This window comes from Phascolarctos cinereus, unplaced genomic scaffold, assembly GCF_003287225.1.
Source record: "Phascolarctos cinereus isolate Bilbo 61053 unplaced genomic scaffold, phaCin_HiC Scaffold_726;HRSCAF=1367, whole genome shotgun sequence".
NCBI lineage: Eukaryota > Metazoa > Chordata > Mammalia > Diprotodontia > Phascolarctidae > Phascolarctos > Phascolarctos cinereus.
Genome location: NW_027556098.1, coordinates 341,287,525 through 341,313,167, shown reverse-complemented (window position 1 = coordinate 341,313,167; position 25,643 = coordinate 341,287,525). Strand labels below are relative to the sequence as shown.

The 25,643-nt window shown below is 41.9% G+C and overlaps 1 protein-coding gene across 1 annotated transcript in view; it reads left to right on the top strand.

Annotated features, from left to right (window-relative positions):
- Positions 1-1,095: 1,095 nt before the first annotated feature.
- Positions 1,096-25,643, top strand: part of TMEM272 (transmembrane protein 272) — a 40,836-nt gene continuing 16,288 nt past the window's right edge. The window contains exons 1-3 of the mRNA XM_078156973.1: positions 1,096-1,214; positions 12,501-12,582; positions 21,821-21,880. Coding sequence (XP_078013099.1) covers positions 12,525-12,582; positions 21,821-21,880 — 118 coding nt within the window. The 5' untranslated portion in view covers positions 1,096-1,214; positions 12,501-12,524. The remainder of the gene's footprint in view (positions 1,215-12,500; positions 12,583-21,820; positions 21,881-25,643) is intronic.

Below are 25,643 nucleotides of genomic sequence, written 5' to 3'. Positions count from 1 at the left end.
AGAGCACCGGCCTTGAAATCAGGAGGACCTGAGTTCATATCTGGCCTCAGACCAAACACTTGACACTCACTAGCTGTGTGACCCTGGGCAAGTCACTTAACCCCAATTGCCTAAAAACAAAGCAAAATTAAAAAAATAAATAAAATAAAATGATCAATTTTTCCCTGCCCAAACTCACACTTCCCCAGTGTTCTTCCCTCACTGAGCTTTCTCAGAGGAAGATCTAGTTGACTACTTTATACCAATGTGTGAATGACTCATATCAGTTTATCTGGAAGACTTCCTTTTAAAAAGGATACCTGGTGCTAATGAGGTAATTCAAAAGAACTTGTCTTTAGGGTATTTGATACTATATAAACAGACTGACAGGAGTAGAGGATTTTCCTTGGACACCTCAATTTATACCATGGAGAGGACCATGAATGCCATGTTGCTATAGTGATATTCTTAGAAGCATTATTTAATTAAAGTCAACAAGCATTTATTAAGCATTTAGTCACATGGGAAGCAGAAACAAGAATTAAATATCCCCTTGTCTTTATGCAAAGATACTGCAGGGATATTAACCTGTATTAAGAGGATGGAACAGTATCAGGGAATGTTGAGTCCAAAGAGAGCCTAGAGATCATTTAGTCCCCATTTTACAGATGAAGAAACTGAGGTCTAGGAAGGTGAAGGCCCCGGGACATATAAATAGTAAGCATCAGAGCCTGGAGATGAAACCTGGTCCTTGGACTCCAAATCCATTGCCACCATGACTTAAGACCACTGGCCAAGATGAAAGGATCTAACCAAAAGCTTCTCTCTGTTCTATTTCCAAGGTGTTAATTTTCCCAATGCAATTCCCAACCTCCTCTGCTGCCCCCTCCTGGCCCTGTGGAGCACTGCTGGGGGTATTAAAACTGGAGGGTTGTACCACAGCCTGAAAAGTGGGAGTGGGGAATGCAGATTATCTTCTCTCCTCGGGACTAGAAGCGGCAGAGTTGCTGTCTGTTAGCAGAGAAGAGAACAGAAGAAACCGAACAGAGAAAGAAAGTGTATGACCAAGGAAAGGGAGGCTGAGGGAAAAGAAGACACACAGATCAGCAGCCCCCTGGCTGCAGAGGGCTGGCAGTAACGCCTCCCAGAACCTCACTTGTGTGACTTTCTCTTGTTGAAGGCAATACCCTCTCACCCAGCGGTGTTTCTGTCCAACTCTTCCACTGACTCCAGAGGTGAGTGAGGACATCCTTTCACAGTCCTTCAGGTCAAAACAAGCACCTGGAAGATGATTTCTCAGAATTCTTAAGAGGAGGGATGATAATGTACTGGTTTATACTACTCGGGGAGAAAATGACTGTATTGTCAAAGTGTTTTTTTGAATAGCAGGGAGAGAAAGGAAAACCTTAACCTTCTTTCAGTCTGAGCAAAGTAGTTTTCTTGCTGGGAAAATGGTATCAGTCCATAGACACAATGGAGCATAGGGTCAAAGGGGGTCACGTTGGGCTGGCAGAATCTGCCTGTGATACCAAAGGTGGTGAATTGGAATTGGAGAAATTATCCAAGGGTCTTGCCTGTTGAGAAGCTGAAGAGGCACCTTAGACTTGGTAATTTTAAAAGTTCCTGAGCCTACGCAAAGAAAGTACATTTGATAGAAATGAGACAATAGAAGGAAGAAGAGGGGAAATGCATGTTTAGCGGGGTGGAGGAGTCGGGGGGGGTGGTTAGAGAGGGCAGAGAATGGAGAATAAGCAGAGAACTCCTGGGGACAATGAGGGTGCTTTTGGGAGGGGGGCGGTATGCTTATGGGCATGTGTGTGACAGGTAATGTTCAAGGCTGACTAATGGCCAGCATTGGTCTACGAAGTGACTGATATTCTATGTTCACTATAACTCCAAACACCATCTCCCTTTCTCTCTCCCTTTCCCATGTGAACTGTTAAATTTTCCAAGTCAATCATACAATATAAATCTGCGAAAGAGAAGACATATTCACAGTTCAGGTGGGTATTTAAGGGTATCCAGCTTACCTTGAACATTGAACGTGGCTCAGACTACTGTTGGACATTAGCTTATGGTTAAATATTAGTGGCAAAATAAATAACACTGGTGGCCTTAGAGTACAGCAGATATCTTGCAAAGTAAGTGAAACATTCAGGTTTGTGATGTTACAAAGCATTGCATGGGGTTAAAATGAAGAGTGCTTTGGCAAGCTTGTTTGCTTATTTCCTATCATTTTATAGTACTTAGGATAAGTCCCTTCATGTGCTTTGGTTAGCCCAATAGAGTTGGGAGGTAGAGGGGCAATGAGGATTATTTCATTCATTTTGAGAAGGCATCAATCACAACAATGCTTTCATGCTTGAGGGCTGCATTCACAAAGTCCCTGGGCTAAGGGGAGAGAGCAGCTCCCACTGAGGGAGTGTATATTTGTGTGTCTGGATGTGGCAATGGTCCTTCATGTGCTGCTGCTACTGTCTCCATATTTCACAACAGTACAAAAGGAAGGAGATACATTATAATGCAGTCAACCAACAAGCATTTCTTAAGCTTCTACTGTATACCAGGCATACTGTTCTCAGTATTGAGTAAACAAAGACCAAAATTAAATAGTTCTTGCCTTCAGGGTGAAAGATCAGGGTTTAAATCTTGCCTTAGGCACAGCATACTAGCTGTGTGATGTTGGATGTAAATCATTTCATCTCAGTGTGCTCAGGCAACTAAGAATGTAAGTCACAGATGAGTTGCTGATCTACATGGGGAGGGGGTGGAGTTTCCATACCAGTAGTTTTCTACCCTTAGAAACTCATTGCTCTGTTCCTGCCCCATCCTCACAGACAAAAGGAAGAAACCTAATGTTTTCATCTTCTTGAAGCTTTAAAAGGTCAGAAGTTATGCCATGGCTTTTTACCGCCACCATCACCGCCACCATCACCACCACCATCTTATTGCCGGTCAGTCATTTTCAGTCATGTCTGACTCTTTGTGACCCCATTTGGGATTTTCTTGGCAGAGGTGCTGGAGTGGTTTGCTATTTCTTTCTGCAGCTCATTTTACAGTTGAGGAAACTGAGGCAAATAGCATTAAGTGACTTGCCCAGGGTCACATAGCTAGCTATCAATTACCACTCACTAAACACCATCAATATATGTATTGATTCTATTCTCTATATATCTGGTATGTCCCTAGGTATTTATATCACCCCTATTTGACTCTGAGGTCCTTCTTGGTATCCCCAGAATTTAGCACAGTTCCTGGCACTTAGTAAGACCCCAATAAATGTGTGTTGACTGAGTGATTTTACATAGAGCACCTACAATGCGTGAGGAGGATGGAGGGAGTGTCTTCCTGGCTCTTGGGGAGGTTTCTTTAGTAAAATGCGCTGAGTGCTGTGCTGTGGAGTTTGATGGGCCACCACCTTGAAAGTGAAATTGCTGCTAATCAGTCCAGACAATGTTAAAGAAAGTTGTCATTCCTGGTCTCTTTCTGGCATTGCAGTTTATAGCTCTGTGGTATGTAATAACTGTTTTGAGGATTTGGAATGAAGCACACGGAGGGGAAGGAAACACTTCTGCCCACTTCACATCACCTCTCCTTGGATAGTACCTGGGCGGTACCACTGCTGAATTGAGGTCAGGGACCTCAGAGATTTTAATTGTGTACTCCTTTGAGGGGTAGTGGGCACTAGCTACTTTTCCCTTAAGAAATTTTGGAAAAGAAAAGAAAATCAACAAGTCTTTCTTTTTTTTTCTTTATTATTTCTTTATTTTAGTTTTCAACATTCATTTCCACAAGATTTTGAGTTCCAAATTTTCTCCACATCTTGCCTCTCCCCCCACCCCAAGACAGCATGCATTCTAAATACTCCTTTCCCCAATCTGCCCTCCCTTCTATCACCCCCTCCCCTTCTCTTATCCCCTTTTCCTTCTATTTTCCTATAGGACAGGATAGATTTCTATACCCCATTGCCTGTATATCTTATTTCCCAGTTGCATGTAAAAACAATTTTTAACATTTTTTTTAAAGTTTTGGGTTCCAAATTCTCTCCCTTCCTCTCCCCCCACCCACCCTCATTGAGAAGGCAAGCAACTCGATACAGGTTATATATGTGTAGTCATGCAAAACACTTCCATAGCAGTCATGTTGTGAAAAACTAACTGTGTTTCCTTTCATCCTATTCTACCCCCTGTTTATTCTATTCTGTCTTTTGACCCTGTCCCCCTCAGAAATGTTTGCTTCTGGTTACCCCCTCCCCCAATCTACCCTCCCTTCTATCATCCCCTACTCTCTTATCCTCTTCGCTTCTATTTTCCTGTAGGGTAAGATAGATTTCCATACCCAACTGAGTATGTATGTTATTCCCTCCTTAAGCCAAATCCAATGACAAGATTCACTCATTCCCTCTCACCTTCCCTCACTTCTCCTCCATTGTAAAAGTTTTTTTGTCTGTTTTATGTGAGATAATTTACCCCATTCTACCTCTCCCCTTCTCCTTCTCCCAGTATAATCTAAATCTTTCTTAAATGTCTAATATGTGCCAGGTACTATGGGAGTACAGAAACAAAAGCAAGATAAGCCTTGCCCTCAAGGAGCTTACTGTCTACTGGGGTGATACAACACATTCACCAATACGTAAATAAAAGATACACACAGAATAGATGCAAAGTGATAGAAGGGGCCACTATTACCTGTGGAAAGCAAGAAAAGTCCTCATGTTGGCCAGAGGAGGCGCTCGAGATGAACTTTGAAGGGAATTAGGGATTCTTAAAGACAGAGATGAGGGACGGACCATTGCAGGCATGGAGAATGGACTGGGCAAAGGCCCAGCGAGGAGTTGGAATGTCACGTGTGTATGTGGGGGGGAGTGTTAAGAGGCCAGTTCTATTGGAACATAAAGCGTTGACGGGGAGAAATGTGTCATCAGGGTGGAAACATAGATGAGAACAACACCAAACCAAACCGAAAACACTTTTGCCTATAAATGACACTTTCACGGGGAGTTCCGACAGCTCTAAATCCCGACAGTGCCTCACATCCCAGCTCCGATGACAGTAGTAAGCTTTAAGCAATACCCCTTGTGGCACAACAGTCAGCAGCCCTCCTCATGTTTTGGTTCTCAGTTGCCTTGGGCGTTAAAGAAAAATGAAGTACTTGAAGAAGCAGAAATTGTCCCATTTAAAAAATGAAGACAATGCTGTGTCCTGAATTCATTTTTTTTTTTTTGCTAGCTGTTACCAGCTGGATGCATCATCCACCATTTTATTTTGTACTGTTTTACAAAAGCATTTCCCTCCACAGAAGCCCTCTTCTGAGTCTTTCTCATGGCACGGAAGCCACATTAGGCTAAACCTGCAGGTTGGACTCACTTGGAAGGGCTTTGTGTATGCGCTGTTATGTCTGCTGCCCAAATACCAGTCTCGCTGGACTGAATAGGCTCATCACAGAAAGACTGGCCACCAACCAGCCCAGGGAATTTTCCAAAACAGCAATTTATGAAGATAGTCTTCAAAGGTGCCATCTGCCTCAGTAGGAAGACAGCCCCTACCAGTGAAGTCAGAGCTCTCTGAGGCACTAAAATAAGCATAAAACATTTGATTGATTAACTCGGATTGTTTCGATCAGGAGAGGGGGAACCTTCCACCTCGAGGCCACATGTGGCCCTCTACATTGGGCCACACTTGAGGACCTAGAGGGCCGAACATGGTCTCGAGGCTGCAGGTCCTGACCCCTGTCTTGATTGTCATCATCATCATCATCAACCAATAGAGTATAAGGTCCTTGAGGGCTGGGGCTATTTTGTTTCCAGCTGAATACCCCCAGCATCTAACACTGGTGCCTGGCTGGTAATTGGGTGCTTAGTAAATGCTTGGCAGTTGAATGAATGAATATTTTCTCATGCTGAGGTTGGAGATGGGGGTGGGGTGGGTGGAGGGATTTGGCAAAGGCAGGAGATTTAAAGTAAAATCCTGTTTGGCACTCTTTTATGCGGGCGGCTGGGTGAAGGGTGCTCTCATGTGTGAGAAATTAGGTTATAATTCTGTTCTCCACTAGCCAAATGCGCATGCATTCAAGGTCCAAACTGATTATGCTGTTGAGTTGGGCCCACACCTAGTGCAATTAAGTCCCAGCACGCCCTTTAATAATTTAGGTTGTAGAAATGATAGAAACAATATGAAAGCAGTGCTTAAAAGCAAATTTGATTTGAGTTTCAGAAATGCAGTAGCATCTTCAAAACTGAGCACAGTTCCTGGCACAAACCAAATGTTAACAGGTGCCTTTTCATTCACGAGTTACCTTGTACAATTTGTACAGTGCAATGTTATCCCAGGGTCAGATAGAAAATGGTAACCGCAGAGAAAAGAACTAACTTTCCCATAGGTAGCAGAATGGAAGTTTGTATACACTGCAAAAAGAACATTCCATTTATCTTTTAAAGTCTGCCTATAAATTGTTTGCCTCAGTTTCCCCATCTGTAAAATGAGCTGGAGAAGGAAAGGACAAATCACTTTGGTATCTGCCAAGAAAACCCCAATGGGGTCATGGAGAGGGGGACATGATTGAAATGACGGAACAACAACAACAACAAGAACAAAATGGGGGCAGCTAGGTGGTACAGTGGTTAGAGCACTGGCCCTGAATTCAGGAGAACCTGAGTTCAAATCCAGCCTCAGACACATAACACTTACTAACTGTGTGACCCTGGGCAAGTCACTTAACCCCATTGCCTAGCCAAAAAAAAAAAAAGAACAAATTGAATTGTTTTAATTTGGGGAAGCCAGGTGGTACAGTAGGTAGAGCTATGGGCCTGGAGTTAGGAAGAACTGAGTTCAAATTCAGCTTTAGATGATTTCTTAGCTCTGTGACCCTGGGCAAGTCACTTAACCACGGCCTGCCTCAAAGTTTCCTGAACTGTAAAATGGGGATAAAAACAGCACCTCCCTCTCAGGGTCTTTGTGGGGATCAAATGTGATAATATTTGTAAAAGCACTTAGTACAGTGTCTGGTATGCAGTAGGCACTACATAAATACTCATTCTCTTCCCTTTAATATTCTAGCATGACATATGGTAAGTGCGTGTTGAGTGACTCATTGATCATTTATGTCTCTCCCATTAGGACATCAGTTCAGTTGTTTTTCAGTATCTAACTCTTCATGACACCATTTGGGGTTTTCTTGGTAAAGATACTTGAGTAGTTGGCCATTTCCTTCTCCAACTCATTTTACAGATGAGGAAACTGAGACTTGCCCTGAGTCACACAGCTAGTAAGGGTCTGAGGACAGATTTGAACTCAAGTCTTCCTGACTCAGAACTCTATACGCTGTGCCCCATTAGAATATAGGCTCCCAGTTCAATGCTGGGGATACAGGGAAAGGCAACCCTGCCCTGAAGGAACAGACATTCTAACGGGGGTGACATAAATATTATTGATCATGGCCACAACAAAAGTTCGGAGAATTTTAAAGTTGAAAATGTCTGTAAAGACTTTATGAAGATTTCACGTACACAGATCCACGTATGTGCTTCCTCCTGAGGCTGTATTACCTCCATGGTCCTAAACTGTTACATTACATGTGTTAAGGGAGAAATACCTCCTCTTTGAGTTTGTGTGGTGGGTAAATGCTGCCACATATATTTTTACCACAAAGCAGAAGTTATGGAGGTAAAAAGAAATCTAGGTTTTATTATTATGCTCAAACATAGGTACAGACCTCAGAGAAAACACGAACAGTTATGAGTATTTTGACAGGGCTTTTTATAGGCAAAATTATGTCTGAGTGACACGGAAATAATTCATTTACATATTGTGATCTTGTACAGTCTTCTTAGGCCATAAAACTTAGACAAGATGTTATTATTGCCTGTCCTTCGTTCTCAAAGAGGACCATGACCTCAGGAAGACGATGCCATGACATGCAACGGAATTGGATTTAAGTGAGGAAGGACTATGCAAAGTCACCAGCCTCAATTTCTCCTTTGGAGTTGTCTGGGTCCAGTGTTGAGATACAGATCAAAATGACTGGAAATGGCCCCCAATGCAGTGGGAGACCTTGGCCTTTTTAAGCTAAGGTCTTGAACAGGTCTCAGTTTGACTGAGGCAACACTCATTCAGTGATTAAGGCTGGGTAACAAATGAGGCAGAGAATGGCCTCTCTTACCTAGTTAAAAAAAAAGTGTTGGAGCTGAAGGTACTTTATAGGTCATCTGATTCAATCTGTAATCCCATACTTCTTTCAATATCATAAAAGTCAAACAAACTTAGTTAAACAGAGTCACAATCTCATATGTCTAAGGAAACAAACTTCACTAATAGGTAAACTAAGTCAGATTAAACTGCATTTAGAGGATTCACAATAGGCTGATTGAGAAGAATTTCATGTTGCCAGGGAGTCAGGAACAATTGAGATTCTTCCTCTTGGCTTCTTATATAAAGAATGTTTAAGGCTCTTGAGTAAAATTTTATATCCCACAGGACAAGTTTTGGTCAGATGAGGTTAGTGTTAACCAAAAGTTGCAAGAAGAACAAAGGGAAATTAAAAATTCCCATAACATATGGGATTTCCAAGATGGCAGAAAATTGAAAGATCCAAGAAACCAGACTTCTCTTGTGAGTGGTGCTGCTGTGGATTGCCACTGCCCAGTCAACAAAGGTCTCCAGGCCAAGGTTACCTGAAACAGTTCATTCCTTTGTAAATTAGAGACTTGCTCACAACAAAGCAAAAGGAAAGGAATAGGTACCTTTTTGTGTGTGTGTGTGTGTGTGTGTGTGTGTGTGTGTGTGTGTGGCAATTGGGGTTAAATAACTTGCCCAGAGTCACACAGCTAGTGAGTGTCATGTGCCAGAGGCTGAGATTTGAACTCAGGTCCTCCTGATTCCAGGGCTGGTGCTCTATCCACTGTGCCACCTAGCTACCCTGAGGAATATGTGTCTTTACCACCTCTAGGTGCCTACTGCTGTGTACAGCTTTATACTTGGTGCTAGAGAAAAAAGGAGTTTTGATAAGAGCCAGTCCCTGCAGTCTCATGGAAATTAGTTCCAGTACAGATATAGATAATGCAAAATATTATATGACCAATGAAGCGTAGAATTTAAGAGCAAAATGTAGTGGGGAATCTAAGCAGAAAGGTAGATAGGAGAGGAAGGACAAACAAAAGCTATTGAAACAACATGGTATTTAAATTTGAGCTGTAAGTAATGGGCACGGACATTGTAGGCCGAGGGAACACTCTTAGCAAAGGTAGAGTGGTGGCAGAGTGTAATGCTTGTCCAAGCAGCCATTTTTTCCTCCAAAAGAATCATAAAAAACATCCAGAAGTAAATCAGTCTCCTCAGGAGACCAAAGCAATCTCCTACTGACCCAAAGCCCAAGAGAAAGGACTCCATTCTCCTCATTCTTTTAACCAAAGGTGATTTTCCATGGGACTCCATTTTCCAGATGAACTTTCTGTTCTGGAAGGCTTTGTTTAGAAGGCAGTCTGTAGTAATCCACCTCATTAAGTGTGTGTTACAATAGCACCTATACCTCCCAGCTGGCTTCTTTTCTTTTCACACAAATGCGGTCACCTGCTGACCTCATTACTGCACCCCAGAAGTCTGGCTCCTGTTATCCTCTGAGCAGTGGGAGACCGACAGCTGGTTACTGTTGCTCAGTCATTCTTCAGGTATATCCTACTCGTTGTGACCCCATTCGGGATTTTCTTGGCAGAGATACTGATGTGGTTTGCCATTTTCTCCTCTAGCTCATTTTACAGATGAGGAAACAGAGGCAAACAGGGCTAAGTGACTTGCCCAGGGTCTTCCTGACTCCAGGCACTCTATCCACTGCCCCACCCAGCTGCCAAAGTTCTTACTAAATGCTTACTATTCTCATATAAGAATAATAAAGGAAATTTTCATTGATTCAGCATCATTCAGAAAAATGAATTTTTCTAGATAAATTCAGTTGACTCCTTTAAGAACCCGTGCCTTTGTTATTCTAACCGTTTAGTATAGAAATCTTTAGGAGCAACTAGGTGGCACAGTGAATAGAGTAGAACTCTATCTCAGGACGAACTGAATTCAGACCTTCACTAGCTGTGTGACCCTGAACAAGTCACTTAACCCTGTTTGCCTCAGTTGCCTCATCTATAAAATTAATTGGAGAAAGAAACGGCAAACCACTCCAATATCTTTGCCAAGGAAACCTCATCATGGAGAGTCAGACAATGTAGAACAATGTAAAACAATGTAGAAATCTTTATTAAATCCCTTACCAACTTCTTTGCCTGCTTAAGGACTGTTTGTCTATACCCTATATGGGTGCTTTCCCCCCTTCTTATGTTTCAGTTTTCCTGTTTTCTTCCTTATGGCCAGGCTGCCAGGTATCACTGCTCTCATTATGAAGCCCTGTGGACTTTCCATTCCTCTTCTAGTGTTCTGTGAGTCAGGAGGCGAGGCAGGAGCCTGGTGTACTTGGAGTCAGAATAACTGGGCTTAAAGTTTTGCTTTGACACTTGCTACTTGTGTGACCTCAGTAGCAGTTTACTTGCCCTTTCTGGGCCCTCTGTCTCCCCATTTAAAAATGGGGCTAATAATATACCTACTTCAAAAGGTCATTTTTGAGAAAGCAATATGTAAATATGCAGGCACTATTTAAATGTGAACTACTGACAAATTAGACTTCAGGCTTGTTGAAATTGAATGAACATGAGCTTGGACAGATGTCGAGAGATAGTAGAGGATAGAAGGACCTGGCGTGTGTGGTCTATGGGGTCACAAAGAGTCGGACACGACTGAATGACTCAACAACGACAACTTGTTGAAATTGTGCATAAAGTAAGACTCAAAAAGCTATGAGAGGACTGAGGGGTTCTCCTGGTAACATTTGTGTGCTTTATACCATCTAAACTTTTCATAGACTCCCTAGAAAATCGTTTCACTTTCTCCCAGGTCCTTACCAAGCTGTGTTCTAGATGGTCAAGGTTTCCAAAAACATTACCAGCCCTTACTTTAACAATGATGAGATCAATAATAATATCATATTGTTGGTAGTCTTAACCCTCTTGTACATGTAAGCGTGTTCCCTCACTCCTAGTTTCCTCCCTCCTGTCCTTCAGGGTACAACAAAAGTACCACCTCCTCCCTGTAGACTTCTTTGATTTTCTCAACCAGCAGTAAGCTCTCCTCTCTCATAGCACGTCTTTGAAGGTCTTTGCACCTGTATTATTCTCATTTGTACAATATTTATATACAAACGTCATCTGTCTTTGTTGTTCAGTTATCAGAGTGAAAGACCAGAGAAAGAAATTCTTACCAGTGAGTGACTTTACTCCTGTTTGCAGTGACAAGGTGATGGGTTATTCCTATTCCGTGGTGGCAAAAAGGCAGTAGAGTGAGCCAGAGATGAATGGATCGGTTCCAATCACTGCACTCCCTCTTTTTTTCTCCAGTTGCTCCCATTTGTTTCTCTATCCAGTTGTGACCTACCCAGCACCACCAAAGGGAAACCTATTTTATTGTAAATGTCTTTAGAAGCTCCAATTTAGGGATTTAAAATTTTACTCCAGGAGGTTAGGAAACATGGGCTTTAGTCATAGTTTGACATGGCACAGAACTGATTCTAAAATAAAGAAAAGAAATGCAACCTTAGGTTAAGTCTAGAAATGAGGGGATGACAGTCCTGCTGAAGTATTGTGTTTGGTTCTGGGCACCCCACTTTGGGAAGAGCTTTGATAAGCTGGAGAGTGTTTAGAAGAAAGCACTCCTCTGGCACCACGGGCACAAAATGGTGAAGAGAAAGGCCTAGAGTTCACGACACATGAAGATCAATATAGTATAATATCTCTAGGAAGTAAAAGAAAGGTTCATATTTCTCCTGGTCAGTCAATGGAAAGATTGAGAGGCAAGAAAAGTTAAACAGTTTTTCCAGAGTTTCATGAGTCCAACATGGATCAGGGACCGAGATCTGATTCTCAGTGGCAGACCCCATTCCAAGCCTTGATTATATTCTTAATGACAATATAAGTCATGTTGGCAGCTATAGGATACAGTAGATAGAGTTACTCAATCTAGAGTCAGGAAGACTTCTCTTCCTGAGTTCAAATCTGGCCTCAGATACTTAGTAGCTATGTGATTATGAGCAAGTCACTTAACCTTGTTTTCCTCAGTTTCCTCATCTGTAAAATGAGCTCGAGAAAGAAATGGCAAATCACTCCAGTATCTTTGCCATGCTGTTCAGTCATTTCAGTTGTGCCTGACTCTCCGTGACCCTATTTGTCAAGAAAACCCCAAATGGGGTCACAAAGAGTTGGACAAAGAATTGAAACAACTGAACAACAATAAGTCGTATAGTAAGCAACTGGAAGAGTAAAGATGAACTCCTAAGTTTTAGGTTACAGAGTCACTATCAGTCTTCACTGCTGCTCTCAGATATATATGCATATATGTATACACACATACACATATATGTATCAGAGGTGGTTAATTAATTCACATAAAATATTCTCCACCTTATTTTAATGGATTTTTTTTTCTAATCCTTAGATCTACTTTAGAGAACGCTTAACAATGCCTGGTGGTTTGGAGAAGGCGTGTCATCAATGCATATCCACAATTGCAAGTAATGGTAAGTTTGTACTCTAGGGATCAAGCTTCTTTTCCAGGAAAGAAGAATGGGTTTAGAGTTGACATTGAGGGTCTGAATCCTAAATCAGGGGTTCTTTGCCTCGTTTATGGCATAGATCCCTGTGGCAATTTTTTTGAAAGGTTGGGTTTATTTTATTGTCCCAAATTTTAATACCTGTTCATATGGTATAGATAAACGTACCCATAATTTAAAAAAAAAAAGGCCATTATCCAAAAGTGGTGCAAAATGGACCCATTTTCAGAATGATGGTTTGAAATGTTTTTTAAAATATAAAATAAAATATAAAGCATTTTAAAGGAAACTGGTTATATTGAAACAGTTATAAAAAAAAAATCTAGGGACGTACGTAAATATATAGACCTAGACTCTGGAGCCACCACTTGGAGCACCCTCACCCTGCATCCTCACTAGAACAGATGGAAGAGTGGCCATCCTGCTACTGGGGGGATTCTGTGTCACCCAGGAAGTTAGTGACAGGGACACAAGCTGCATCAAAAGTAAATCCAGTAAATCACTTAGCCTTTCTGAGCCTCAGTCCCTTTATCTATAAAATGATTAGGGTATACTAGATGATCTCTAAGGTTTCTCCCATCTCTAAATTGATTTATTAAAAGATAGCATCCTGTAGTGTTAGTTAACGTGGGAGTGAAGAAGACCTGGGTTCAAATCTGGCCTCAGACACTTACTGGTTGTGTGACCCTGGGCAAGTCACTTCACCTCAGTTTGCCTCAGTTTCCTTATCTGTAAAATGAGGATAATAATAGCACCTACCTCTCAGGGTTGTCGTGAGGATCAAATGAGATAATAGCTGTAAGGTACTTAGCACAGCGCCCGGTATGTAGTAAGTGATATACAAATGGTAGCTATTATGGGGACAGCAAGCTTCCAGAGGTCAGTCAGCAAGTAGTTATTAAGCACTTACTATGTGTGAGGATCAAAACCAAAGGAGATAATTACCGTAAAGTGCTTAGGTCAGTACCTGGCACATTTTGTTTTTATTGTTCAGTCACATCCAATTCTTTGTGACCCCATTTGAGGTTTTCTTGGCAAAGATACTTGAGTGGTTTGCTTTTTCCTTCTTCAGCTCATTTAGCAGATGAGGAAACTGAGGCAACCGGGGTTAAGTGACTTGCCCAGGGTCACACAGCTAGTAAGTATCTGAGGCTGGATTCAAACTCAGGTCCTCCTGACTCCAAGCCCAGAGCTCTACCCACTCTGCCACCTATTTGCCTAAGGTCACAGACAGTACGTGTCAGAGAGAGCACTTGTACATAGTCGGCACTGTATAAATGTTAGCTATCATTATTATTACTTAGCTTCTCCTTGCCCCAGGAATCTCTCTGGGATGGTCATTTACAGAGAAACCGCCAACCTGAATCAACAGAGAGTCTTTTGCGTAGAACTGCCCTATTCTTATGAAATCACAAAGATTGGACCCAAACAAATATTACCCAAACAGAGCCTGGACTAGAGGAAGGCAACAAGAAACACTTGTCAGGCTTGTGTAGCCTTTAAGATTTGCGAAGTGCTTTCTTCACAACACCCAGGGAGGTAGGAAGGGTAAGCATTTTTATTCTCATTTTACAGACGAAGAAACTGAGACTCTGAGAGGTTAGATTATTTTCTGTCGTCTCAAGTGCCTGAGGCAGTAGGGAGGGGGATTCTTGGGATGTTTGATGAGGGATGAAAAGATTTGGAAAAGGCACTGGGGTGAATGGGATAGTAAGCAAATGGAATAGGGAAGTGGAGGTGTAGAAAGATTGCCTTGCTGTAGTGAGAGCCTGGTAGAGCCAGATTACACAACATGAATCTGTAGTGGACCCAGGCAGAATGGTTTTTGAGGTTTTTTTTCCAGCTTTGCTTAGCAGTACTTCTGGCGAGCAGAGGCAGGGGATGGTGGGAATAATTCAAGGCTGACAATTGCCAGAATAAGATAAGGAATAGGATGAGGTTAGGATAGAATTCAGATCCAGTTCTCCTGGGTCCAAGTTCTGACCTCTATATACAGTGCCATGCTCATTCTGTAAATACACATATTTTATTTTATAAGTACACATATTCTGAATACTAGAAAATTTACTATATGTGATACATGGTATTTGTTTTGTGATGTTGTCTTATGTGTTACTGGAATCAATCAATCAATCAATCAATCAACATTTATTAAGCATCTACTCTGTGCCATCTACTCTGTGCTAAGCTCTAAGGATACAAAAGGAACCTCAAGGAGCTTATAATCTAATCAGGGAGACAACATGCAAACAAATATACAGAAAGCAAGTGAAATACAGGATAAATAGGAAATGATTAACTGAAAGAAGGCACTAGAATTAAGAGAGGCTGGGCAAGGTTTCCTAAGAGAATGTGGGATTTTAGTTGGGATTTAAAGGGAGACAAGGAGGTGAGGATGAAGAAGGAGAAGACTCTAGGCATGAGGTACAGTTGTAGAAGATGTCCAGAGCCAAGGGATGGAGTCTCTCGTTCATGAACAGCCAGGAGGCTAGTGTCACTGGACTGAAGAGTACGTGTCAAGGAATAATGTGTAAGAAGACTGAAAAGATAGGAGGGGTTTAGGCTATGAAGGGCTTTAAATGACAACTTTAAAGGACATTTTGTGTTTGATCCTGGAGGTAATAGGGAGCCACTAGAGTTTATTGAGTGTGTGTGTGTGTGTGTGTGTGTGTGTGTGTGTGTGTGTGACATGATCAGACTAGTGCTTTAGGAAAATCACATCGGCAGCTAAATGGAGAATAGATTGGATGGAGGAGAGACTTGAGGCAAGGGTCTGTACCAGGATGGCAGTACCCTTAATGGGCAGAGATGAACCGGGAATATAAACTTCAAACCAGAGGTTGCCATATTAATACTGGTCTAGAGATCAAAAGAACTTGTGACTTGCCCCCAAACCCTGAACCTAGTAGAAAAGAAGGCAAAATAAAATGGAGACATATCTAAGGAGTCACCCAACCTAATAATCAGAATAAGAATAACTCATGTTTGTATAGCTCCTTATGTGCTTTACCTCATTTGTTCTTTTAATAATCCTGTAGAATAGTTGCTATTATTATCTCCATTTTACAGATGAAGATATTGAGATTCAAAGAGCTTAAAACACTAAAGCTCAGAGTTTAGATGACTTGTCCAGGGTCATTTGCTCTAAGTAGAGAGTAGAAAAGCTTCTAAAATGGATCAGAGAATTTTAACTTTTTAAAAGTCGAAAGAATTTGATTTTTCACCACTCTTGGATTTCAAGGTAACTGCAATTATTCTTCTATTTTCATTTTTCAAGATTATTTTTTCTTTTAATAAGGACCTAAGCATTATTTCAACTTCAATGAATTTTGCATGCAGCCAACTCAATTTCTCCTTTTTTTAAAAAAAGCTTTTTTATACAAACCACTTCCAATGTCAAATTAAGACTATAACTTTTCATGTATTGACAGAATCTAACTGAAATTATGAATTGTCCACTAAATGTAAAGGGCTAAGAATATCAGAGCAAAGTTTTCCCATGTATAAGAAAACAGGGCCAATGACTGTGATTGTTTTCCATTGATATACTCCACTGGTTAGTGAAGAATCTTGTCTAACTTATGGAACTTCTTCCTGTATGTGTCAACAGAAAGGGGAAGATGGTCCTATTGCCATATTAATGACTCATGACGAGCAGTAATTAATATCTATATCTGTTTGGCTTTGCCATGTCACTCTCTTGCTCAAAACTTCACAATAATTTTTTTTTGGGTGAGGCAATTGGGGTTAAGTGATTTGCATAGGGTCACACAGCTAAATAATTTTTAATCTGCCTGATAAATCAAGATAAAATGTCTAGCTACTGAAGCTCTACTTGTACCCTCTTCTCTGGAATCTCTTCCAGCCTTCATCCTCTCTTTTCTGACTCTCATCCTTTGGATGGCTTTCATCTTCTCATCTACCAGGTTAAACCACCAGAGTTGATTACCAGCTCTACCAGTAGTTCACAGCTTCACAATGCCTGCACAATAGGCATTTGAAAAGATGAGCCTATAGAGACTATAGGTGATTGGGGGGAGGGTTGATGGGTGAAATTGTGGATCTCAAAGAGGACCAAAATGACATCACTGTGTTGGGGTCAAGGTACAGCGTGTCCAACTGTGGCTGATCAGACCAGTAGGAGCTTGGAAGGCTCTGCCGCAGGTCAGGCACAAATAGTCCACGTGAATATCCAAGGGAACAGTATAATGGAAAGTAATATTGGATCCGGAGTCAGGAGGACAGGGTTTGACATCTGACTGCTACATAGACAGTAAGTCTGTGGGACCTGAGGTGAGTCAGGTAGAGGCAACTATGCAGTGTAGTAGATAAAATGCTGAACTTGGATCTGCCTTAGACACAAACCCTGGGCAAGTCATTTAACCTCTCTCAGCCTCAGTTTTTCTTCTATAAAGTGGGTATAATAATAGCACCTATAGGGCAGCTAGGTGGCACAGTGGATAAAGTGCCAGGCCTGGAGTCAGGAAGACCTGGTTCAAATCTGACCTCAGATACTTACTGGCTGTGTGACCCTGGGCAAGTCATTTTACCCTGTCTACCACCGTTTCCTCATCTGTAAAATGAGCTAGAGAAGGAAATGGCAAGCCACTTAAGTATGTTGGCCAAGAAAACCCCAAATGGGGTCACAAAGGGTCAGACATGACTGAAACGATGAAATAACCACAATAGCACCCACTTCCCAGAGTTCTTGTGAAGAGCAAATGAATTAACAGTAAAGCTCTTTGGAAAGTGTAAATCACTGTGGAAATGCTAGCTATTATCACTGTTAGGCTACCTTTCTGAGCCCCAGTTTCTTCATCTATAATATGAAAAGGTTTGACTAGATCATCTCTAAAAACCTTTCCAGCTTCAAATCTTATGACCTATGACCTTCAAACATGTTATCTACCCTCCTCTATCCCCAGGACAATATAAGCTTCTTGAGGGCAGGGACTGTCTCACTTGCGTCTTTGTGACCCTAGGACCTGACGCAGTGCCTGGAACTTACTGAGTACTTAAGACCTGCTTATTGATGGCTTGACTGTCCCATCTCTCTGTAGGAGGACGGCATCACCCCCTCCTGTCACCCAGGATCAAAACCGAGGTGTCATCCTTGACTCTTCACCCCCTCACCACTCTTCATAGCTGATCAGGGGCTGAGTCACATCATAATGTCTCTTGTCTAAACCCCTTCTCTCCTCCTCTCACACCTGGACTACTGAATAGCCTGCTGGTGGGTCTGCCTGCCTCAAGTCTTTTCCTGCTCCAATGCATCCTTCATCCATCTGACAAATTTGTTTTTTGGTGAGGCAATTGGGGTTAAGTGACTTGCCCAGGGTCACACAGAAAGTGTCAAGTATCTGAGGCCAGATTTGAACTCAGGTCCTCCTGACTCCAAGGCCAGGGCTTTATCCACTGTGCCACCTAGCTGCCCTTGACAAACTGATTTTCTTAAATCAATGGTAGTGGGGGAGAGACCACCAGCCCTAGAATCAGACACTTATTAGCTGTGTGACCCTGGGCAAGTCACTTAACCCTGATTGCCTCCAAAAAAAAAAAATGTAAAAAGCAAGCCTGACTACGTCACTCCCCTATTCAATAAACTCCAAATGGTTCCCTATTATGTTCAGGATCAAATATAAAATCCTGCTTGTCTTTCAAAGGCCCTTTATAACCTTGCCCCTTCCTACCTTTCTAGTCTTCTTACATCTTACTCCTCTCCAAGTTCTCTGCAATCCAGTCACACTGACTTCCTTGCTAATCTTCCAACAAGGCACTCATCTGTTAACTCTGGAACATTTCCACTGGCTGTCCCCCATGCCTGGAATTTACTCCCTCTCCTCATCTGTCTTCTGACTTCCTTCTAGTTTCAGCCGGAATCCTACCTTCTTTCCCTATTCTCCTTAATCTTCGTGCCTTCCCTCTTAGATTGCCACTCTCCAGATTATTCTGTAGATATCCTATTTGTAAATAGTTATTTGCACATTGTCTCTCCCTCCCCTCCCCCCATTAGACTGTGAGCTCCTTGACAGCAGGGACTGGTATTTGCCTTTCTTTGCATTTCCAGCATTTAGCTTGGCACATTGTAGGTGATTAATAGATGCTGGTTGACTGATTAAAATCCTTTGTATTTTTGTGTATGTACATATGTGTATATTATGTGACCTTCTCCCTTTCCCAAGCTTTTTGAGAGGAGAGAGAGTGCCTAGATCAGTGCCTTTCACTCAGCAAGGGCTGTTAAGAAAGGGATTTGAAGCTGCTGAGCACTCCTACTACTCTCTACCCTTTATTTCTCTATAGTATAGGTGGGACTCCTCTGCCTGTCACTAAGAGATTTTTGTAATTTTGAACAGGTGTCAAAAATCTCTTTAAACCCATAAACCATAAACCCACCCTTTATGTGGGAAATTCAATGCGGAGAGGAGCTGCGGCCGCCATTTCTGGAAGTCAGCCACAGGTTTGAAGCTAAGGTCCAGCTTGGTGCTCAGACCGCAGAATTTCCTGGTCACTGGCAGCCCAGATTGAAACGGTGTTATGGTTCTTGGGACAGCAATTCAGAGCCCCCCTAAGTCTTCCACTTCCCCATCTCTCTCATTCGCCTTCTGCCAAGCATGAACAGCTGCATTCTATGTGTTTTCCAAACCCTCTGGGGTTTCTTTAATATCTGGGAAGCAATGAAATATTGGTAAAGGCATCTGTGTGATATGTGCTCCCTCCCCCAGCCTCTTGGGATGTCTCAATTAAATTTGATAAATGCACATGGCCAAAACCACATGTTCAGGTAGGGGAAAGATACATTTTGAAGTTGTCAGTGAGGTCCTGAGAAACCTTTTCTTAAGTTTGGATAGACGGGGAGGGCTAGGGGATCTGTGAATGACTAAGGGTGGCAGAGTCCACGTTTCACCTGAAACTGCCCCATAGCATTCAACAGGATTTGCAATAAACCTGTAAGATAGGAGAATGAAGCACCTGGCAATACTGAGCAGCTAAGGAAATTGTATCCTTGAGTGGTCAAAAGAGTGGATAAGAGAGATAGGCAAGAAAATCCTGAGGCCCTGGAATCTGTGAGTATAATATGGCCTGTTGGCATTCCAAACTCTAAATGGTCAGAATTAAGCTCTTTCCTAGGAAATTCCCCAGCTCCTCCACTGAAAAACCAATTTTCTCCTCTTGACTTCCCTGTTTCTGCTAATGGCAAAGCTATTCTCCCAATTACCTTAGTCTTAAACCACAGAGTGACCTTGGGCAAATTACTAACCGCTTTGGACCTCAGTTCCCTTATCTGGAAATAGATGATGTCCAAGGTTCTTTATGAATTTGGCATCTCAAGTGACTGGTGACCACTGACTGAGAGGGGCCTCAGGAAAAGAGTTCTACATTCTTTAATATCATGGTCCTCTTTGAGAATGAAGGACAAACCACAATCTATGTTCTTCGACACCTTCCTGTGCCTTGGCCTCTCCTATTCAATTGGTTCCCAAGTCCTGTCTATGCATCCTCTGTAGTGTCTCTTAAATTCATCCTCCTTTTTTTTTTTTTGGGCTAGGCAATAGGATTAAGTGACTTGCCCAGGGTCACACAGCTAGTAAGTATTATGTGTCTGAGGCTGGATTTGAACCCAGGTCCTCCTGAATCCAGGGCCAGTGCTCTATCCACTGTGCCACCTAGCTGCCCCAATCCATCCCCTTCTTTCCACTCCTGCTGATACCCCATTGCTTTTCTTCTGGACTTTGGCAAGGAGCCTTCTAACTCAGCCTGTTCCCAGACTTTCTCCCCTTGAATTCATCCTTTACTCTCCTCCCAGAGGACCTGGGTTCGAAGCCAAGTCCTGCCACTTCGTGCAACCCTGGGGACTTAATCCCACCCACTTATTTCTATGGCTTGTACGATTTGTTAGTACTTTTGGCAGCTGGGTGGCACAGTGACCAGAGTGCTAGACCTGGAGTCAGGAAGACCTGAGTTCAAATCCAGCCTCAGACACTTACTAGCTATGTGACCCTGGGCAAGTTACCTAACTTCTTTTTACCTCAATTTCCCCAACTGTAAGATGGAGATAAAGCTAGCGCTTACCTCTTAGGCGTGTTGTGAGGATGAGCCTTATCTCAAATGAGGTAATAAAATGTTTAGTACAGTGCCTGGCACATAGTAAGCACTATATAAATGTTTTTGTTGTTGTTCATTTGTGTCTGACTATTTGTGACCCCATTTGGGGTTTTCTTGGCAAAGATACTGGACTGGTTTGCCATTTCCTTCTCCAGTTCATTTGATATATGAGGAAACTGAGGCAAACAGAGTTAAGTGACTTGCCCAGGGTCACACAGCTGGTAAGTGTCTGAGGCCATATTTGAATTCAGGAAGATGAGTCGTCCTGACCCCAGGCCTGGCATCTATCCACTGAGCTGATCATTATCTTTGTTGTTACTCTCATTGTTATCAGTGATTTGGATCGTTCTTCCATGTGGCTGTGAATACTCTGCAATTCTCTTTTTGATAACTGTTCCTATCCTATGATCACTTATCTATTGAATAATAACTCTGTGTGTGTGTGTGTGTGTGTGTGTGTGTGTGTGTGTGTGTACGTGTAATTGCCTCTTTCCCTTGTTTGGTTAAGAATACATACCCTGCCTTTAACTGTGAGAGGTACAGGATCTGCTCCCATGGGGTTTCTTTGGCAGAAGAAAGGAGTATTTATATTGGGACCAATGGAATTAGCCACAATATCACAACACCATTTTAGCTCTCACACAAGTAGGAGGCAGTTGATCTGAGCTGGCTCATACATCCCTAGGTCACAGGGGGAGGGGAAAGGAATAATACTTTAATAATAACATTTACATAGCGCCTACTGTAGTAGGTGCCAGGCATTGTGTTAAGCATTTTTACAAATATTATCTCGTGTGATCCTCACAACAACCCTGTGAGGCTGGTTCATTATTATCCCCATTTTACAGATGAAGCTGACTCAAACAGAGGTAAAGTGACTTGCCCGGAGTCATATAGTTGGTATGTATCTGAGGCAGGATTTGAACTCAGATCTTCTTGACTTCAAGTCCAAAGCTTAGCCACAGTGCCATTCTAGCCATCACTATCATGAAGGGAAAGAAGCCAAATTTCAATGAAATACATTGAAAAGTTAATGATTTTAAACAGAATGCAGTGGTTTTGTGACTAACTCATTAACCTATCATGCTTTCTCTTCCAACAGCCTGCTTCATTTTTGCCCTCCTAGCTTTTCTGGCACTGCCCTTGTCCATGGCTTTCACAGGTAAGCTTGCTAACTGAATTTCTGGGCCGACCCCTGGAGGCAGCACACTAGTTTAGCAGCCTGAGGCAACTTTTTGTCCTCCAAACTTTAAAACTAGGATGCTAAGGGATAAGGGGAGTTTGCCTCAGAGGGTTCTTTCCAAGCCCTATATTTCTATATGGAAACTTGATCTGTATAGAAGGGAAAAAAAAGTCCTCTGATGCTCCAACACATAAGTACTCACTCAGTAAATGTTTTTGAATGAGTGGATAAGCTGAATCCAGAAGTTATTTACTTAACAAACTCAATTGTCTAGAACAGAAGTTCCCAATCATATCCCTGGTAGCTATGAGAAGCTTGTTAGAGATGTCAGGGAATATTTTTAAGAATAGATTTCCATATCCCATTCTTACAAAGTATACTCATAAGCCTTTGATTCCAATTATAATGCCTTAATTAATCTCTTTATTTTATTTATTTGCATATATATAGTAAACTCCAGAAATTATTTAATAGGAAGAACGGTAAGGCTTACAAAAGGACAAGAGGTGCAGGGACTGAGAAACGTTCGGAACACCAGATCTAGAACGTAGCCGAAACCAACAAGGAAATAGGCACCACCTGCCCCCTGCAAAGCAAAAATAAATGGAAAAAATAGACGAAGAGATATGTGCTTCTGCACCTATGCACTAAAACTTTCTTTACAGGAAAAACCCTTAGGCTTTCTCTCAGAAGCCATGTACTCTTAATTTACGTACAAGTTTAACAACAGGCTTGGTCAACTCATTTTCTAGCTTACAGCATGATTAGAAGGAACATGTAGAAGTGTACAGGGTCTCCCCTTGTTCCTTCGAAGAGGTGGTGGGTCCGCAGGTGTGAACATTCCTTACAATGGCAGATATTTTTCAGTGATTGGTAATTGGCTTATCTGAGTTTTTTTTCTTTCTCTTTTTTTCTTTTCTTTTAAGAAAAAATTATAATGGGTAACTGTGAGTGAGGAGGGTGGTTACTGGGAGAAATCTAGGCAACATAAAAACAAATGATGAACAAAAATCTATTTTTAAAAGTATGTAACTAGCTGTGTGACCCTGGGCAAGTCACTCCATTGTCTTGCAAAAAAAAAAAAAGCCTATGTGGAGGCAGCTAGGTGGCTCAGTGGATAGAGCACCAGCCCTGAAGTCAGGAGGACTTGAGTTCAAATCCGGCCTCAGACCAAACACTTGACACTTACTAGCTGTGTGACCCTGGGTAAATCACTTAACCCCAATTGCCTAAAAATTAAAAAAAAAAAAGGGGGCATGTGAAGGAATGCTACTGGGCAGGCATTCTAACAGATGAAAAGAGGGATAGATGATGAGAGACAGGGGAGGAGAGAAGAGAAAATGAAGAAGCAGACACCAACCTAGAACAACAGCCCCCATGAGTCTGAGGCCATTTAGTTTAGGGCAAATAGACCTTGCCTCACCAGCCCCTGAGATTGTTGCTTCCTTACAGCACAGCATGATAATTGATAGCTCCAATCATGATGCTGCATCATTTTCATCAATCTTGATAACTGAGTCATTAGAGCATTTGGTGGCCAGAAATGCATGATGCATTTTTGAAAGGTTTTTATCCAAAATGAAATAACAATGACAACGATTATAATGATGATGGTGATAACTTTGGTTCCTGAAAAGAACAAACTCTCAGTTATGCAAAAAATTCAGTTACATGGACAAGATCATTACCTCCAATTTTGCCAGGTAAATGAGGCTCACAGACATATACATTTATTAGAACCTTTTAAACCCTCCAGAACGGATCTGAACCTCCAGTGAACACGCCTGCCTTTCTTCATTAGAAATGAACAGGTATCAGAGACATCACTTAGCGGTAATCTCACAGCTGGATTTTGAGTTTGAAAAAATTCATACATACAGTGAAATTGACATAAACAGTCAATTTCATGGACCTTTAAGGTACTTGAATTTAGCCTTTTTAAAAAAAAAGTCATACTGAATTTCAGTATCATTTTCCTTAATAGCTTCTTCTGGGGGAATCCATCACAGATTTCCAGAAATTAAAGTAATCAGATACCTTGAAGACCACATATGTTTGATTTCTCCCTGGGAGCCTGTGCCTTTGGATTTGAGTTATGAATCTTTGCACACATCACACCTAGAGTGTCAGCAGAATATAGTGTTGTCTCTAGATAATGGTTTGCTGTGTCTCCTTAACCACCAAGGCATAAATGAGAAATGAAATATCATCGAGATGCTGAAACATTAGCTCCCAAGCTGGAGACTTTGAGCCTTCAGTAATTCTTCTTTCTGGGTCCTGTCATTGGGCCTTATAAGTGTGTTGTAGATAAAGACCTGGCCTCAAAGCCGGGTGGGCACAAGACCCAAGTCTGAAACTACCTCCATGTGTGACCCTGGATGAACCACTTACCTCGACAATTATCTAAGACTGTTAGTGGCAGAGAAGGTGCCAATGTGCATTGGTAAGAGTTTCCTCATCCTAGTGTTTCCAATACCACTTGCAAGGCCACCAAACCATGATCCCTGTGGGCCTCACATTGACACAAAAAATAAATATTAACTATGTTTTATTGTATTTTTGTTTATTTTGTTAACTATTTTCCAATTACATTTTAATCTGGTTTGGGTTGTAATGGAAGTATTGTGGGCCACATGGAGCCTACCAGTTTGACACCTCTGCCTTATATCAATGATATCAAAGGTCTAGTCCCCATCCCTTGTATTAAGCTGAAGGAAATTTAAAAATAATGACAAGACAGGTTACCCTAAGGAAAGGGGTGAAAGCCTTTGGGTACACTTTGGTTTATGGTCAGAATGAATTAGGATCCATGGGATCAAGGATCTAGAATTGCAAGGAAATTTGGAGGCCATCTACAGATGGGGAAACTGAGGCTCCAGGAAGATAAGTAATTTGTCCAGGGTCACACAGATCATAAGCGCCAGAGGTGTGTTTTGAACCTGAGTCCTCCAATTCTAGAGTCAGGGCTCCTTTCATTGTACCATGAGACCTCCTGCTCACCAGCAGCATGACCTGGGTAGATGGTCATAGATGAAATGCTGGCACCATTGTCATTGCAGGTGGGGATTAGCTGTTCATCATCCATACTCCCTTTTATTCCCTCCCCCCATTAATGATGTGCCAAGAAGCAAAAATCAATCAACAATCAATCAATAATCATTTATAAAACACTATACGACAAACACTGTTGCTGTGCTTAGCCCTGGGGACACTCAGAAAAAGCAAAAACAGTCCCTGTCCTCAGGGTGCTCACATGCTAACAATTTACTTTTCATAACACGATGGTTTTATGCTATGTGTGTATTCTGGACAAATGATACGTAAGTACATATTTTATCAATGAAATCCCATCCTAAGGAAACCATGTGATGGTAATACCTGCAGGATCTTTGATTTTGTCAGTGTTAGTTCTCAGGAATTTAATCTCCTCCACCCATGCAGGTTTGGACCGTCCTAGGACCTTGAAGATGAGTCCTAGGGAAGTTACCTGAAGCAGACAGAGGATAGATGACTTGTTTAGGGTCACTTAAGCATCAAAAGTAGGATTAAAATCAAGTATTCTTGACCCCAAGACCATTCTCACTCTATCCACTACTCCAGGTTACCTTATTTAGTATTGTCAAATGTTAAGAGGAACCAGGCTTGTTATTTCATTGGCATAGGGGGTGTCTGGTGAAGGATTCCTTCTACCAGTACCGGTCTGCACCTTCTTTGTGACTCAGAAGCTTAGGAGAGTTGCCTG